Genomic DNA, 16,629 nt, shown 5'->3' on the forward strand with positions numbered 1-16,629 from the left:
CTCAATTAAAATCACGACTTAAAAGCATTATACATCGTTGTTTTCCCTAAAAAGATGGTACACCTAGATACAAATATATAGTTCTTGGTAGAGATTCCTCATACATTGTAAGAAATAATTCCAAATCATCTTCCAAATATATAGAGGAAGATATTTACAAAATGCTGGAATTTTTAATCGACAACATATTTGTCCAGTGTGGTGGACGCGTTTTTCAACAAACGGTCGGCATTCCAATGGAAACAAATTGTGCTCCTTTACTTGCTGACCTATTCCTTCACTCTTATGAGGCTGACTTTATATGTGATCTGATCCGAAAGAAAAAATAATGTTTAGCTAGATCCTTTAGTCTCAGTGTCCGCTATGTGCATGACGTATTATCTTTAAACACTCCTAATTTCGGGGATTTGATACATCGCATCTACCCAAAAGAACTTGAGATAAAGGATACTACAGACACTGTGAGGTCAGCCTCATATCTTGACCTACACTTAGAAATCGATGGTAAAGGAAAACTATTGACCAAACTTTACGACAAACGTGATGACTTTTCATTCAGAATTGTCAACTTTCCTTTCATCTGTGGCAACATCCCTTCAGCACCAGCGTATGGAGTGTTCATATCACAACTCACACGTTATGCCAGAGCTTGCCGAAACTACGCAGACTTTTTGTACCGCGCTAGAACTCTAACAAATGGGCTTCAGGAAAAGGGTCATCACTAAGTTTTATGTTCGTCATCATGAACTCGTGGATCGTTATGATGTATCCATCTGCAGCATGAAAACTGATTTATTCAACGGGTAATAATTTTCCTTTCCTCTTTTGTCTACCCTGGACTTGACTTTTCATGAGCAACTCGGCGGGGGTTTCTAGAAAAACAGAGGACGCGTACCCTACCGATGCACCTGGTCCATGCTCCCAGTTTTTAGTGGAATCCGAGTTGCTCATTTGCTTTTGTTACTTTGTATGTAAGATTTTAGTTACTTTATGTTCTTTGTTGTGTATGTCTGTTTTCCATGTCTGGTCTTTGTCCCTGGATTACATTCTTTTGTTTACCGCTATAACCTTGGTTTCCTTGATTACTCCTTTATAAATGGTAATTAAATGAAGAAAAATCGATATTATTGACAAAAAGTGTGTGTGTGTGTGTGTGTGTGTGTTGTTGTTTTTTCCTTTTAAAGTTAGACACATTAGAGCTTACGTAAAAGGTTTTGATCATATAAACACGTAATTTACTTCAGATAAATATGAATAAAAATAGAAACCAGAGATATTGAGAGAAGACAATAGATCAAAATAATATTGCAAATGTGTTATTTTGACTTTTTTATTGTTTTTGTAGTTAAAATCTATTTGGAATATTTAAATAATATTATTTCTTGTCCTTTCAATTACTTGTTATTTTTGTACTAGTTTGTTTAATTATTTTATACAAAAACCATCACACAAAGTCAAACACAAACATTTTGTCAAATCATGCCGTTAATATAAGATGTTCCATTTATATATTTATGTAGTGTGTTTTATATAACTTAAAGTGTTCATAAAACATGTTTTTTCTTTAATTATTCGCGATTGTTTTTATGCTCATATACACTATCATCAGTTTTATCTGCAAGTGTTCAAAAAAAAAAATGATACGTCAGAATAAAGTTATTAGGAAACTGTGAAAGTATTTTTGTTCGGGGAATATCGATTTCCTTGGATTTTGTAGGTTTGGTAAACTATGAAATTTGGTACCCAACGAAAAGTAACTTTCTTATTCGTTTGTATGATAGAGTTGTCAAATCAAGAATCTACGAACTGATCATTGTCCCCAAAACCACGAAAATTGGCACCCACGAATAAAAGTACTCTAACATTAAAACTAAATTATATATTTAAAAACCTGATATAAGAAAACAAAATAAAGTTTGAACAAATATGTAAAAATTCACAGAATTATGGACATAAGTAGAATTATCTATAATTGCCGGTAAATAAGTCCAATTAAGTCGATCCTTTTTTTCTCATTACGTGACTGTGGTTTCACGAGAATATATCCCAATCGACCATTCAGACATATGGAAATGTGTCATTAACAGAGCGGTATCAAACATATCAGAAAATTTATGCCAGTACAGTTCATTTAGTAATGCTGTGCATAAGGTAAAATAATAAGTTGTGAAGTTTTATATCTACTTTCTAAACAATCTTACAAGTTTCAAAAAGTTACATTTGTAAAACTACCAATAATATATTGGATTGGGAAGATAATGAAGTATGTCCAAATAGTTTAATGCAATTCTCTACTAATTCCTCTACTTTTAACTTTTGAGAGGTACTTAAATTACAAATAGAACAAACTGACTATGATAAAATTGACTATTTTATCACTCTCTTGATGATTCTTTGAAATTGAACATGCGCTCAAACGCTAAGAAGGATACAAACTCGCGATACCCCAAACAACCACCTACTCATTTTATTACTACAGTCCTGTCTCAAACAATATCTCACTCATTACAGTCCTTCCATTTAATTTTTGTTTTTGTTTTTAAGGAGGTAAACCGAGGGTAAGGGACACAACTCTTAAAAATCATTGGAACGTTTGTATTTAGCATTTTACATCAATCATATGTACGCATTAACTTAATAGCTTAGTTTCATGTTATTCTGCTTCAAACGAAGCTTGATAGGCTTTGGTAAAATTGAATATAATACAAACATATCACTGATTTCATGAGATATGTCCCTTACCCTAAGTCCACCTCCTTAAGTCTTCGGTCTTTATTATATTTTTTTCTGTCCTTATTTTCTTTATTTACTTAAAACTCCTTAAAATATTCATTAACGATTAACAGTCTATGATTTATTAGGCATGTGCAGATATTTTGGTAAAGATTTACTCAAATTAAACAATATTTCATTTGTATTAAGAGCATGACAAAAACGTTTTACTTTTCATGAGAACAATGTCGTGCATGTAGATCCAACTATTTTAAATATGGTATCAATTAATGTTTTAAGTCAAATGTGTTGTGGCTAACGCAATGACGAAATGATAAAACACACATCTTATTTCCTTGAGATAACCAGAAAGGAAGCTAAAACAACTGATCGCTATAATATATCTTCAACATTCAAGGAAAATGAAAGTTTTATAGGTTTTCAGTTGTATACAATTAATAAGATTTGATAAGTTTAAAAAGTAAATATTTTCGGAATGGAATATTTTAAAATCGTTGTAGTCGGTGATGGGTAAGTTTAAGCATTGGTTACCTAGTTAATTGTACGATACAATAAGAAAGTGATATTTCAATATATCATTTCAGTTTATAATTTGTATTGTGTGACAATATTTTTACCATCAACGGAACGGGATTCATTTTTTTATCATGCCTTCCTTCCGTCAGTCCGTTCGTGGACATGCCCTTTCAATCCACAATTCCATTGAAACTGCGCTAGATTTCTTACAATTAGACTTCTGGAAAAGGATTATGTTACTACAAGATTGAAGTCATCACTACAAAAACTTTATGGTGGTCATGTTGCACTCGTGGATCGTCACCCTGTTCCTGACTTTTTATTAGCAAATTGGTTCGTGTTTCTAGAAAAGCAGAAAACGCTTACCCTACCGATGCACTTGGTCCATGCTTTATGTTTTAGTGGAGTCATTTACTTTTGTTACTTTGTATGTATTATTTTGGTTATTTTATCCGAATGATTTTTGGAGTTTCTTTTATGTTTTGTTGGAGGGAGCGGTGGTATTACTTTGTTAGCTCTGCTCAAAGTTTTTCAGGTAATTATTTTCTCGGGAATTCACTCAACAAACATACAAAATACAACTCAAAATACAGTGAAACCTGTTGGAACCGAACCCTAAAAAATCCGTGTACAACAGATGAATTAGTATTTTGAACCTTGATAAATCAAATATATGTCTTAACTGAACACATTTTAAAGTTCTAAATGGGTGTTGTTATGATATATTTTACTGTAATTACGCGAAGAAATCTGCGTCCTTACATTAGACGCTTTACAGCAAAATTGTTGTCATTTAGAATATGAAGGCATCAATAACCAAACACCAAATTTAGCTTTTAACATTTTATAACGTGATCGATAATTATAATTTGTCAGGAAGAAATAAACAAAACATCTTAAGAAAGAAATCATATAACTGGTAGATTAAGGCATATAGGACTTCGATGACCACGATGGCATTATCACTAGTAGCATTTTGATTTTCAGGAATGTGGGAAAGACTTGTTTACTAATGTCTTATTCGACAAATACTTTCAACGAAGACATGATACCAACTGTGTAAGTCGACGAGGGCAAATTTTGAGGAACAAAATGTCAGTTTATCGTTTTCCGAACAGAAAGAATTCTTTAAAGCAGAATTTTGAGTATGAATAAGATATTCCGACATTATAATCATGTCAGTCTGCATATTGGTGCCAGGCTTTTGCGATTTAAAGGACGGCAACTTTATTATAATATTTACTAAATTCAAATATATCAATCTTTGTTCCAGTAAAATCGTATTCATACCTTGGAAAAGCAATTTTGGTTTCTATTCATTTAACTGCTAGTACTGAATCAATATATGGCTAAAAAGCGTCCGTGTCATACCATTAAGTATTTGACATACATTTTCAAAGATGAACGTGGCAAATTCTGAAATTTACCGGAAAGTCGGTAGTTGACATCTGTATTGTCCTTAAAGAATTGAACGTGAATTTGAGAGTGGCAAATCTTCACATACAATAAGGTAACATCCATGCATCCTGATGCAATTATCAAATAAATCTGTGAAAAAAGCAATAAAAACTATTTTCAAATAAATCTGTGAAAAAAGCAATAAAACTATTTTCAAATAAATCTGCGCAAGCATGAAAAATTGATACAGTCAATCGTGGAATTGAAGTTCTGAATATATTGGTGTTATCCAATGAATTTACAATGAATGTTGCATTCGAATGTGCGTTTCATTTACCTCAAAAATATTTTATGATGTTAACCTCTAGTTACCAACCATGCACTAGTTCTATGTACATTTTATTTTCATCGTTTGTTGTATTCCCATTTTAAGTATACAATTTTCGTGGACTTATTCATTTTCGGTTTTTACTATTTTTTTTCAGAATTTATTTTTTTTTACTTTTTACAGTTAAAATCAAAATGTATTAAAAACCATTAACAGCTAACAGTATTTACAACTTTATTACATTTGGGGTATATTATTGGAATAACACGAAACTTCTCTTGAAAAAACTATGTGGCCCATAAATTTTGCTACACCAACGATGTGTGTTTTTGTAAGTTTCAAGTCTTAAAAAAATCAATCTGTTCAACATTCCAATGGAAACTTGATAGCAAGTTGAAATAATCTTAGATTTTTGTTGTTGTCGGTGTAAGAAAGTAATCATGGGATATGAGCGGAAATCAAAAGAATGTATTCAAAGTATAAAGACTCGAAAGAGAAAATAGACACATACAACGGAGAAAATAGCTTACATTGTATTTAAAAAAATCTCACTGCGGAGGCTGTAGAAGGTGATCAACCAATCATAATACATGAAAAAGACATATGCGAACTAGATTGGAATTACACTGATAGCGGAAGGAAAGTTTTGAAAGTTTGGCGCACCATATATATTCGTAACGAAAATGTGCAGGACAGCACAAATATATGGAATTATTACTGTATAATATAGATAATATAATCCTGGAACTATGGACGGAAGAAAGGTTTTGAAAATATTAATTTGGCGCTCCATACTCAGTAACACGAGCGTGAAAGAGTAATCAAGGGAACCAAGACAAGGCATGGTAAACAGACACATACCGCAGAGAACAAAAATATAAAATAATCAAAATATTACGCACAAAGAAACAAAGATAAATGATCTATTCGAACTCACCAAAATTGGGAGCAGAGACCATGTGAACCAGTAGGTTAAGCGTCATCTACTTTTTCTAAAAACATAGAAGAGCAAAAACATATTGTAGTTTTTGTTTTATTTTCCCATTGTAGATATGAATCAGTTAATAACAAAAGTGAAATTTGCCTTTATATATTACAACTTTTAAATCAAATTTATAAATTTCAATTATTACTTCAATAAAGTTATTTACATTATTTAACCTGAGTTATAATTTCGCAACAATGATAAACGAGTCTTATAAGCTTGAAAAATAGGTAGTTAGTTTGGCTTATCGTAAGGAATATAGTTGTAATATTGTTGTCAAATCGTTAAAAATAGCATTTGGTATTAACAGTGACTCGCTCATATGGTCTTTACACAGAAACTACCACACTATACTTAAAAGCACTCTTGGCATGACAAGGGTTGTGTCCTTATTGTGTATGACTTATGATGTACCGTGGTTTTCGATCCCACATGGGAAGAATTGGAATTTTTTGTTTGTTTTTGTTTAACAAGGGACTCTGACCTCCCTTTTTTAATTGATGTTTAGCTGTGTTTGATTGTGTAATATTTTTTGCACATTTCGCTGAACCTGTGTATAATAATATTTCTGGGCCAGGTGTATCCTGCCCTGTGGTGTGAGAGGTTCCTCGTCGTTCATTGAAGACCCATGGGTGGCCTTGGTCTGACATTTTCCATCCCGGTAAGGTTGTTGTCTCTTTGACATATTCACCATTTTCATTCTCGTATATTTGTATTCAAATTGTTTTTGTTGTGTTCTTTACGCAACAAAAGAATAAAAAAAACCTACAACAATGATTGGAACTTGTACTTTATTAAATAAATCTCATGCCTTTTATATATTTCAGATTTGACAATTATAAGACCACAATAAAGTTGAATGATCGTCAAATAGAATTAGGGCTATGGGACACTTCAGGGCAATCCGACTATGCCAGATTACGTCCCCTTTCTTATCCTTCAACCGTAAGTATCCATATTCATGGGCGAAGAGAACATGAGTATACATATTCATCGGCGAGACGTTCAGAACAACGTAGTTTTGGACCAATGTCTTGAATGCATTCCGTTTATGATCCTAAACAATAAATTTCCAATTCATCGATACAATTAGATAATACCAGAATGCGCAACCTTTAGGATCGTGACACAGTATGTTCTTAATTTGATCTGTAAGGAACGATAAAACTACTCCAGGTTGTGCCACCGTTCAGTTAATCCAGTAAGAGTAAAAATGATTGTGGACAAAAAAGACTAATCAGACTACAGGCATTGTGTGCTCCACGTTTACTATTCTAATCAGTTTAATTAATCTATATTTTTGTTCCTTTTGCATGACTTCACTCTTTCATAAACTTAATTTGCGATTTCTTATATTATTATCATTTCATATTAATTATGAAGATACCAATGAAAGAAGCAACACTGATTGTTTTAAACTTTAAAAGAAAGTTTTATAGTTTCACTATTGGCTTAAGGTGATAGATACGCAAATAGTGACATTTTTTTATTCATCAAATCATGATACATATATGGTATGTTATAGTGGTGGATTTCTCAAAACGTAAACGTAAAATCGTTCGTAAGTTATAATGTTATTAAATTAATTTCAAAAATGACGTCATAACTTTTAAGTATTTCTAATAAAGATTCTTTTTTGCAAATTCCTCCGCGTATCTTTTCATCAGTAATATAGCAAATTAGCAAACAGATTGTTCTTTTATTATTTGTAAGTCGTTCCTACTAAATTTTACCTTAAAAATAAAATACAAAATAATTGTCTCGATTCAAAATCCAAGTACAGCATTACCTATCGATTTTCACTCTGTACATGGATCTGTTGATTATATTTTCAGAATGTCTTTTTGGTATGTTTCTCGATTTCACATAGAAGTAGTTTTAGTAATGTTTTAAGCAATGTAAGTGTGTTAAAATATTTTTAAGATTTTATTTTTAGTATTTTTATTTACTAAAATCAATTGATCATGCACCTGGTCTATGCTCCCAGTTTTTAGTGAAGTCCGTGTTGCTCATTTACTTTTTTCTCTGTACATGTTTCTTTTTACCAAAAAGCAAGGTGTTTATCAATATGATTTCCATGTAAAATGGGTTTGGAATAATGCCTCATTGATTTTGTCAAAATATACAAAAAGCAACACATCGATGAGGACACATTTTATCAAGATTTCTTCCATTTCACCAAATTTTGCAGGCATAACAAAATGTACAATTTTTTATCGAGGAATTGGTTTTGACGTGACTTCTTCGTGATTCGTGGCGAGAGCTGCTTTATTGTTGCTTGACATTTACCGGATTATACTCACTTGCAATAAGACACTGGTGTAGCAGGACATGCTTTACCCTTCAGAGCACCAAATACCACTTCCTGGTTTTTGTGTGACGTCTTGTTGTCCTTATCTTCAGTTTTGTGTGTAATCAATTTTGTTCTGTTCGCTACATTGTGTGTGTAGATCGTCTTTCTTTCCTGTGTTCACGTTTATGCCATATTTGTTTGTTTGTTTGTTGTTTTCTAGTTTCTTTTTTATTTTGACGTATTTTAATAATTCAACTACTGACGCTTCGGGGTTTTTTGCCGACATTCAGAATTTCAGATGTATCTTATATCTTGTTTGTTTTTCATTTGCATGAAAGTATAAAAACGACCGAATAACATCTTCGAAGATCATGAAGACTTTTTAAATCGAGAACTATTTACTTGACCTAGCATGGGATTTCAAAAGATAAATTGGCGTCTTGGTTCAGTTTAATTCAGTTTAAACATATTTTATTGTCAATATAACATCGACAGTTGGATCAAGCACAAGTAATTCGACTTAAAACGCTTTTTTACACTACATAAACTATATTACAATACAAGACGTGCATTCAGTATCTCATATGATTCGACACTGCGATAAACAAATAATAAAAAAAGGAAAAAAAAACAAAATACAAAATTAATCACACAGTAACTCACCAAAGATGTTGCGACTTCTATAATTGATAAAAGATGACAATAAATTCATTTAAGTTCCCGGTCTCGGGAATAGAATATTTGTGACTTTCAGTGTCCTCTGTACACGATCAAGTTGCAATACTTGACATGTACTAGTATTATCGATCTCAGCATTTCTGTCGCTTGACAGTGTAAGGTGATGAACTGTGATCGTACTTGTAATACACTTTACGCATACTGCAAAAAGCAGAATTGACTTGCACATGCTAGTCATCGCTGCTTTTCAGAAGGCACTTCAGTATACATAACAAAGGCTAAGACAAGCTTGATTACCACACCTAATTGAGTCCATGACCAGGCTGTATTGCAATCAGATGGCGGACACGACAAATCCTGACATTTATACCTAATCATTTGAGACCTTTGTGAACAAAAGTTACATTAAAAATAATAAAGAAGACTTCAAATGCCTTACAGTCATGATCATATTACTAAAAACCAGTAGACAAAACTCAAGGCAAGTCCAAATGACAATATCAAAGCAAAATCCTAAAAATATATTACTGCACATGAAAGGGAAATTAATAGTTTTTAAAATGCATAATTTATTCATATGATAACGTCTGAATTGTCTGTGTTGCGTCTTTGTTCACCTAATTTTAAGCTTCTTTTGTCGCTTTTACTGATTTTTTCTCTTTGTCCAATGAAAAAATTTCTTATGTTCTAGTGGATACCAGAAATAACACATCATTGTCCAATTACACCGTTTGTTTTAGTTGGAACTAAATTAGATACTCGTCCAGATGATTACCATAAATCAAATGACAGTAATTATGTAACCTATAAAGAGGGACAAGAATTAGCTGACAAGATACATGCCGTTTCGTATGTTGAGTGTTCGGCGAAAACTCAAGAGGGTGTAAAAATTGTTTTTGAAGAGGCAGTTAAGGCTATAATAATTCCAAGACATTCAAAAATTAAGCCAAAAAAGAAAACCTGTGTACTCCTATGAAATTATTGTTGTCAGGCGTTATTGCGAAGTTTCAAAACAATGGTGTTTATATTGTATTGTTTTATAAAATTAAGTTTGAAGTTGCCAAAATTTTATTTCATAAAACAAATATTCTTTCTTACAAAATCGTGATGAAAGAATTCATTTGCATATCCAGAGGGATCTGTAAACTAATTTGTATACAAAATTAACTTTTGTGACACACAATTGAATTCTGTGACACACAAATTACTTTTGTGACACAAAATTGAATTTTGTGTTAAATTGCATGCAAAAGTGATTTTGTTATGACATAATTCAATTTTATAAACATAAAATCGAATTGTGTGACAATTTTTTTTTATAATATTTCTCAGTTTTGTACGTAAATTAGTTCACAGAATCCAAACTAAACTAATTTGCATACAAAATTGACTTTTGTTATCCAATATACAAATTGGGTTACAAAAGTAAAGTCTGTGATACAAAAATTTTTTCATGACAAAAGATTAATTTGTATGACAAAATTTAATTTGTAGTATGTAATAAATTTTGTTAATCTGAAATGGTATTCCAATGGAGGTTAGAAGATGGTTCAGTATCATGTAATACGTAAGAAGGTTTAAATAAAAGGAAATCTGATTTTTCAAATATGTTCAGTAGAAATAGTGAAAGTCATTTTCATAGTGTTAATATGAATCAATACATGTAGATGATTTGTTTGATTGTGAAATTTCTATTGTAGAGGTGTATAATGTTTTAAAAACTTTCAAAGATGGAAAAAATCCAGGGTGTGATTGAATTCCGGTTGAACTGTATAAAAACCATACTGTGCTAATAGCATTATCTAAAATGTTTACTGTCTGTTTTAATTCTGGAAAAGTGCCTCGTATGTGGTCAAAATTATAATTACTCCGATCCCTTAAAATTCGACGTCAGACAAAATTTACCCGATGTCATATCGTGGTATAACATTGGCTCCTGTTTCATATAAACAATATTGTGGTGTGTTAAATGCACGCCTTACTAACAAACTTGATGATATTAACTTTTTACATGATGAGCAAAAAGGATGCAACACAACAGATCAGTTAAGTACTTTAACAACTATAATTGAGACAAGGAAATTAAAAAAAAACTTTCTACATTTGCTGAGTTAATTGATTTTAAAAAAGCGTATGACTGGATAAACAGAGATTTGTTATTTTGTAAATTGCATTCATTTCATATTGGCTCCAAAATATTACAATCAATTACGGCTTTATATAATAATGTTCAGTCGTGTGTTAAACTTAATGGGCATTGTACAGATTTGATGTAATAGTGGTTTGAAACAAGGGTGTATATTGTATCCCTTACTTTTTAATATATTTATCAATGATCTTGTTGACGACATTAAGAAGCTGGATATTGGAATTGATATTAATGATGAAAAAAATTGTATTTTATTATATGCAGATGATGTTGTATTTTTAGCTGAAAATAAAAAAGATTTACAACAATTGTTGGATGTACTTAATTCATGGTGTTTGAAAAATGACTTAATTGTTAATTGTGATAAATCAGAAGTTATTCACTACAGAACACAGTCAGTGTCAAGAACTTCTTATCAATTTATGCTTAACGATAAAATTGTTGCTACTGTTTCTGATTATATAATCATCTTGGTCTGCTGCTAACCGAATTTTTAAGCTATGATTGTATGAATCAGCCAGTAGATCATTAAGGTTGTTGATAACTAAATGTAAAGCTAATGGTGGATTTCAATACTCTGTGTACACAAAACGTCTTGATTCTCTTGTAGTGTCTGTAATATGGGACACGAAGGAGTATTTATGTATAAACAGAGGAATGCATTTTTTTTCATTTGTGTCGGTAAATACACACCAAATTTGGCTCTGTATGGGTGATATGGGCTGGGTATCATGTAACGTAAAACAATGGACTTGTGTTTTGAGATATTGGTCTAGACTAACCAAAACGGGTGATGAGAGAGTGAACAAAAAGGTGTTTTTATGGGGTAATTCCCAAGGAAATAGGAAAATTAAAAACTGGCGTGGCAATATAAGGTTAATACAAAATTAAAGAGTATTAATATGGATTATTTGTGTGATACAAACTATGTTATGTCAAAAACATGAATGGTATTGTAAACTTATGTCAAACTGATACAAGCAAACTTCGTACATACAGAAAATTTTAAAATACTTATGTTAAAGAGAATTATTTGATAAGAAACAAGCCTGGTAAATATAGAAGTTCTTTCTCTAAATTTCGGTGTGGTGTAGCGCCGATAAAAATCAAAACCGGTTGATACGAAAACTTATGTATAGAAGAAAACAGTTTTAATAGTTGTTTAGTGTTGAAGATGAAAAACATGTTATTGGAATGTCTTTTATATGCAGATATACATAATGATTTTTAACCCATGCCTGTTTTATTTATGATGATTATATGAACATGTCTGATGACCAAAAATTTATTTTTATGTTCAGTAATGATGCCATGCAATTTCATACTGCCAAAATCTGCAATAATGTGTTATTATATATTAAATAGTGTTTTATATAATTAGTATTTAAATGTTGTTATTGTAGTCTATCATAACTCTTTAAATAGTGGCTAATGTATTTTTATAAAAGTATTTTTAGACTGAATATATATTATGTACATTAGGTGAGACTTTAATAAAGTATTTATCTTGTCTTGTCTTGTTTCATTTTTGTTGAACAAAACTCACTTTTGTCTGTACAAATTTTAATTTGGAGTACAAAACCACAAGAGCCCCAATCGGCGCCCCGCACAAAAGGGTATAAAGCGAGGTTTTAAAGAACCAGAATAGGCGGTGATAATTCCATGGTACTTTGTATATCAGTCAAAAGGGGAAATCTGTGTTCTTCTGAGAAAGAAACTACATATACTGCTTCCCATGTTTCTAAACGTCGCTTAAATGTACGAATGTTACACACAATAGTATAGAAGAAACTTGTTGCCTGTAAATAAGTATTTTTTATGGCAACCTCCTTCAACTAAACAAAAGCGTACAAAGACCAACACTTTTTTTACTGAAATCGTAAAATGAAATATTTACATTGTATATATACGTCTAACATAATATAATAAGTTTGGCCTAGAAAGGGTTAAAAAAAAATCCCATATAGACAAATTTGGAAATTTCAATTCAAAACAAATTATTTTTAAATGAAAATGCGGTCTTACCCCATAAAGGCCAAGAATTGGCATACAATCAATAAATCTGACCATAAAAACAATCGACATACGTGTACATGAATGAAATGCATGTAAATAAATTAGGGTTCATTAATATCATGTAAATTAAGTATAGTAACAGAGAGATAGAACCAAAGGCCCAAGCAGTTAGTCATCTAGACTTTCACTCTAACATGTACATGTGTAAATGATACAGGTTGCACAAGGTTTAACAACTTCCTTTTTACACAAGTTTTTGTCCTCCTACCCAAGCAGGAGCAGTTTTGTAAAGCTTCCAAAAAAAAAATAAAACAAAAAAAATATATAAAACAAAAAACTATCAATGAAATGCAAAAATCATAATATTTTTCCAACCCGCCCAAGCAGGTTGTAATAATAAGGTATTGACATGTATAAGGAATGTACAAGTGGACGCAAATATGTGTGATGTTTTTATATTAAGATACTGAAGTTCTAATGTACCAGAAAAGCGTTGGATTTCCAACTACCCATGGCACGGATTTTTGCATCTGAAAGTCTTTGCAAAGCCGCTGTAGTTGTAGCCCAAATGCAAAAAAAAATGTGACCTTTATATCTACTGCTATCCAAACCGCACATTTCCAAGCATTTATAGAGAATAGAATCAATGCTTTCTGATCTTGTAAACAATACAATGCACCAGGTTTATTGCCTCGTAGTTGTAAGAAATCGACCAAACAATGTACACACGAAAAACCTGCTGTGCCATGAGAAAATACTAAAACCTTTGTCTCACCTTTCAATAAGTGCTTAAAAGTAAGAAAATTAACTTGAACCTCATACATGTATAGTAATGGGTAGCCTGAAATCAATCTTGCCAACTAACCTGTGTGTACCCGTTACCATTTTTTTCATTAAAAATGACTTAGTATGATTGGGCATTGAAAGAATAGTATGAACATAGGAAATTGCTGACAAATATGTTGAAATGGTACTAAGAGAAAAACCTTTTTGATCTTGGCAAAAATCATCAAATGCCAGTCAAGCTCTGTGATAAGTAGCCCAATTCGAAGGAGCTAAAGATGCATTAGTCATTAGGTCAATGTACTCCAGTTCTCCGGCAAGAAGTTGTCTGGGACAGGGCATGGAACTGGATTGGCGTGGTCTGCTCATCTAAAAAAAAACTGTTCCACTTGCAAACGAGAGAGCAAGTCTGCAAAAATGTTATTTTTAAATAGGATGTTCTTAGCTCGAAACATGATGTTGTGTTGCAAACACATAAAAACCATGAATCTAATCATTTTCATAACCATTGTGTCCTGAGAATTTTGTTTATTAATAACAGCAACTAAAGCCTCATTGTCAGTAAAGAACAACGGGAATGGTTTTGCCATAGAAGAGCCCGATTTCTAAAGCAAGAATGATGGAGTAAAACTCCAGTATCATAATGTTAATTGAACGCCAGCTTGTAAAAGGCCAATAAAACCATCAAGGTCCATAAGTACTTGAAAACCCTTTTGACTGAGCAGCATCTGTATGCAATTGAAGTGTCTGACTGGATAAGAAAAATTCGTTAAAAAAAAATTGAGTGTCATTAAAATTATCTAAGAAAAGAAACCATAAATGCATATCTTGCTTAGATTCTTTTGAAAAGTTCTACCCTGTCAAAGTTATTTTTTGTTAAACGAGTTTCTTGTTTTTGAACGTCAATAGTAATGTCTACAAATTCCATAATCTGAGCAGCTAGGCATTTCAGTTTTTTTTCTGCCGATTAAGAGACTCCAATATCTTCACATAAAGCAATAAATGTTTTTAATTTTGATAAAGCATCACTGAAAGATTTTTCAATAATAAGAAAGTCATCAAAAATGTGAACCATGCCTAAAACTCCTAGTATAACTTTAGCTATCATTCCACTGCAGAACTAAATTTATCAAAAATTTTTCTGCATGTTCTACAACCCATGGGCAAGCATCTATCATAATAGAACTTGCCCTCCCATGTGAAATCTAGCAAATCCAGAGCGGAAACTGGTAGAATTCGAAAAAACTGAAAAGATATCCGTCTAACATAAGAAAACTTCACAATTGAAAAAAAAAACTTAATGATTTGTAAAGCTTCATTAATACCAGCATACTGGACTGCAGAAGTTTCATCTGAAATACCCACATTTACGGAGTCATTTTTCTTATCAGAATACGACTGGCGTATTAACCTCCAAGAACCAGACTTTTTAGACACAAGGCAAAAGGGGGGTACGTAAATTTTCAAAGAGCTTAGTGTCAAAAAGTCTCTTAATTCGGTCCAACTCAATCTCTTTGTCCAATTTCTCCTGAACTACAGAGGGGTTGTCGTTTGTTGACGTTGAATTAGAAGAATCAAATGACTGCCTGTTGCCTTGACGCTCCAAACGAAATCCATGTTAAAAACCTAGCAATAAAAAACTGGTATTATGCTTGTTATATCCTTGCAAATAGTGTTCTAAACGATCTACCGAAATTGGTGTAGGTAATTCAAGTTTGCCTGTAGTTTAGTATGGGTGGGACGTTATGAAGTATGTTTTTCTTATTTGAGTTGAGTCGTTGCTTGCTGTATGGACTGTATGGACATTGTATCTAGGGTGATTTTGGTTGCAGTTTCCACACAATAGTATAGAAGAAACTTATTACATGTAAATAAGTACTTATATTAAGGAAAGAAAGTAACAGACATTTTCCGGTTATATTGTTATCTTATTTTCATCAAAATTTAATTGAACACTTTCAATGATAAATCGGAATCTTTATGATAGTAGACGTGGGCTGAGATAACCCTCGTGCACCCCCTCTCCCACGCATCAACCAAGATATGATATACCTCCCATTTACGAATCTTTTTGTCGCGAAAAAATAAACTGAAGCTTTTTAGTATTTTTTGGCTACTTGTTATACCTCGTTGAGGCAAATATCCATTTTATACATTTTTTTATTCCTAGAACTTCTACTTTCTTCAAAATAATGTAAATTGATATACATAGGTGTCAACATTTAGTCCAATATCTCAGCTTTACACACCCTCCCAAGTCAGTGTTTTGAGTCTGCCTTCGCTCCCTCAAGCCCCTGATATCACTCATTCATATTTAGCGGGTATCGTCCAGCCAATTCCGATTGGTTACTTCTCCGGGTTAGAAGCACCAATGAAAATCGATTTAACATATAACGTCAGTGGAAAGATAAACAATAACATGAGGTAATGGACGATCCAATATAGTAAACTGATAATTGTAAGATATCACAAATGATTCAGTATGAGCAAAAATGATAACTGTAGATTATGTTTAGAGTCTTTACTGAACAAATAGACGTTATGTGTAGCATTTTGTAAGTTATATCGAAGAGTTTCTATTACGGGTGATTTGATTGGATGTTGGATCCGAGTTTAGGTAACTCACTAGATGGTGCTGGACAATACCCGCTAAATATGAATGAGTGATGTCAGGGGTTTTAGTGAGCGAAGGTAAAAACCCTGATTTTGGGAAGATGTGCTTTACAATGGTATCTAGAAAGTTGAAAGAA

The 16,629-nt window shown here is 32.2% G+C and overlaps 1 protein-coding gene and 1 long non-coding RNA gene across 3 annotated transcripts; one reads left to right on the plus strand and one right to left on the minus strand.

The window, feature by feature from the left end:
• The first annotated feature begins 3,129 nt into the window (after positions 1 to 3,129).
• Positions 3,130 to 12,516, plus strand: LOC148624715 (ras-related C3 botulinum toxin substrate 1-like). Of its 2 annotated transcripts, XM_088567563.1 has the most exons (5): positions 3,130 to 3,243; positions 4,237 to 4,308; positions 6,788 to 6,905; positions 7,796 to 7,858; positions 9,623 to 12,516. In XM_088567563.1, exons 1-5 carry the CDS (start codon positions 3,209 to 3,211, stop codon positions 9,905 to 9,907), a joined length of 573 nt encoding a protein of 190 aa, XP_088423689.1. In that variant the 5' UTR covers positions 3,130 to 3,208; the 3' UTR covers positions 9,908 to 12,516. The 2 variants fall into 2 exon arrangements, with proteins under 2 accessions (XP_088423689.1, XP_088423690.1); XM_088567564.1 differs by lacking the exon at positions 4,237 to 4,308 and having other exon boundaries at positions 3,149 to 3,243.
• On the minus strand, positions 4,078 to 8,370 carry LOC148624716 (uncharacterized). Its single transcript, XR_015919744.1, has 3 exons — positions 8,264 to 8,370; positions 5,913 to 5,967; positions 4,078 to 4,797 (listed from the first exon to the last, which is right to left on the minus strand). It is a non-coding gene; the product is annotated as an uncharacterized LOC148624716 (long non-coding RNA).
• Positions 12,517 to 16,629: the final 4,113 nt, after the last annotated feature.

The sequence above is a fragment of the Perna viridis genome, chromosome 2 (assembly GCF_037379345.1).
Source record: "Perna viridis isolate PV_CMFRI_1.1 ecotype Kerala chromosome 2, ASM3737934v1, whole genome shotgun sequence".
NCBI lineage: Eukaryota > Metazoa > Mollusca > Bivalvia > Mytilida > Mytilidae > Perna > Perna viridis.

Excerpts from the sequence above, each read along its gene's own strand:
- LOC148624715 (XM_088567563.1), top strand. The coding sequence starts at position 3,209 with ATGGAATATTTTAAAATCGTTGTAGTCGGTGATGG. Across the intron at positions 3,244-4,236 it reads ATCGTTGTAGTCGGTGATGG|GAATGTGGGAAAGACTTGTT; the intron begins GTAAGTTTAAGC and ends TTTGATTTTCAG. Across the intron at positions 4,309-6,787 it reads GAAGACATGATACCAACTGT|ATTTGACAATTATAAGACCA; the intron begins GTAAGTCGACGA and ends TATATATTTCAG.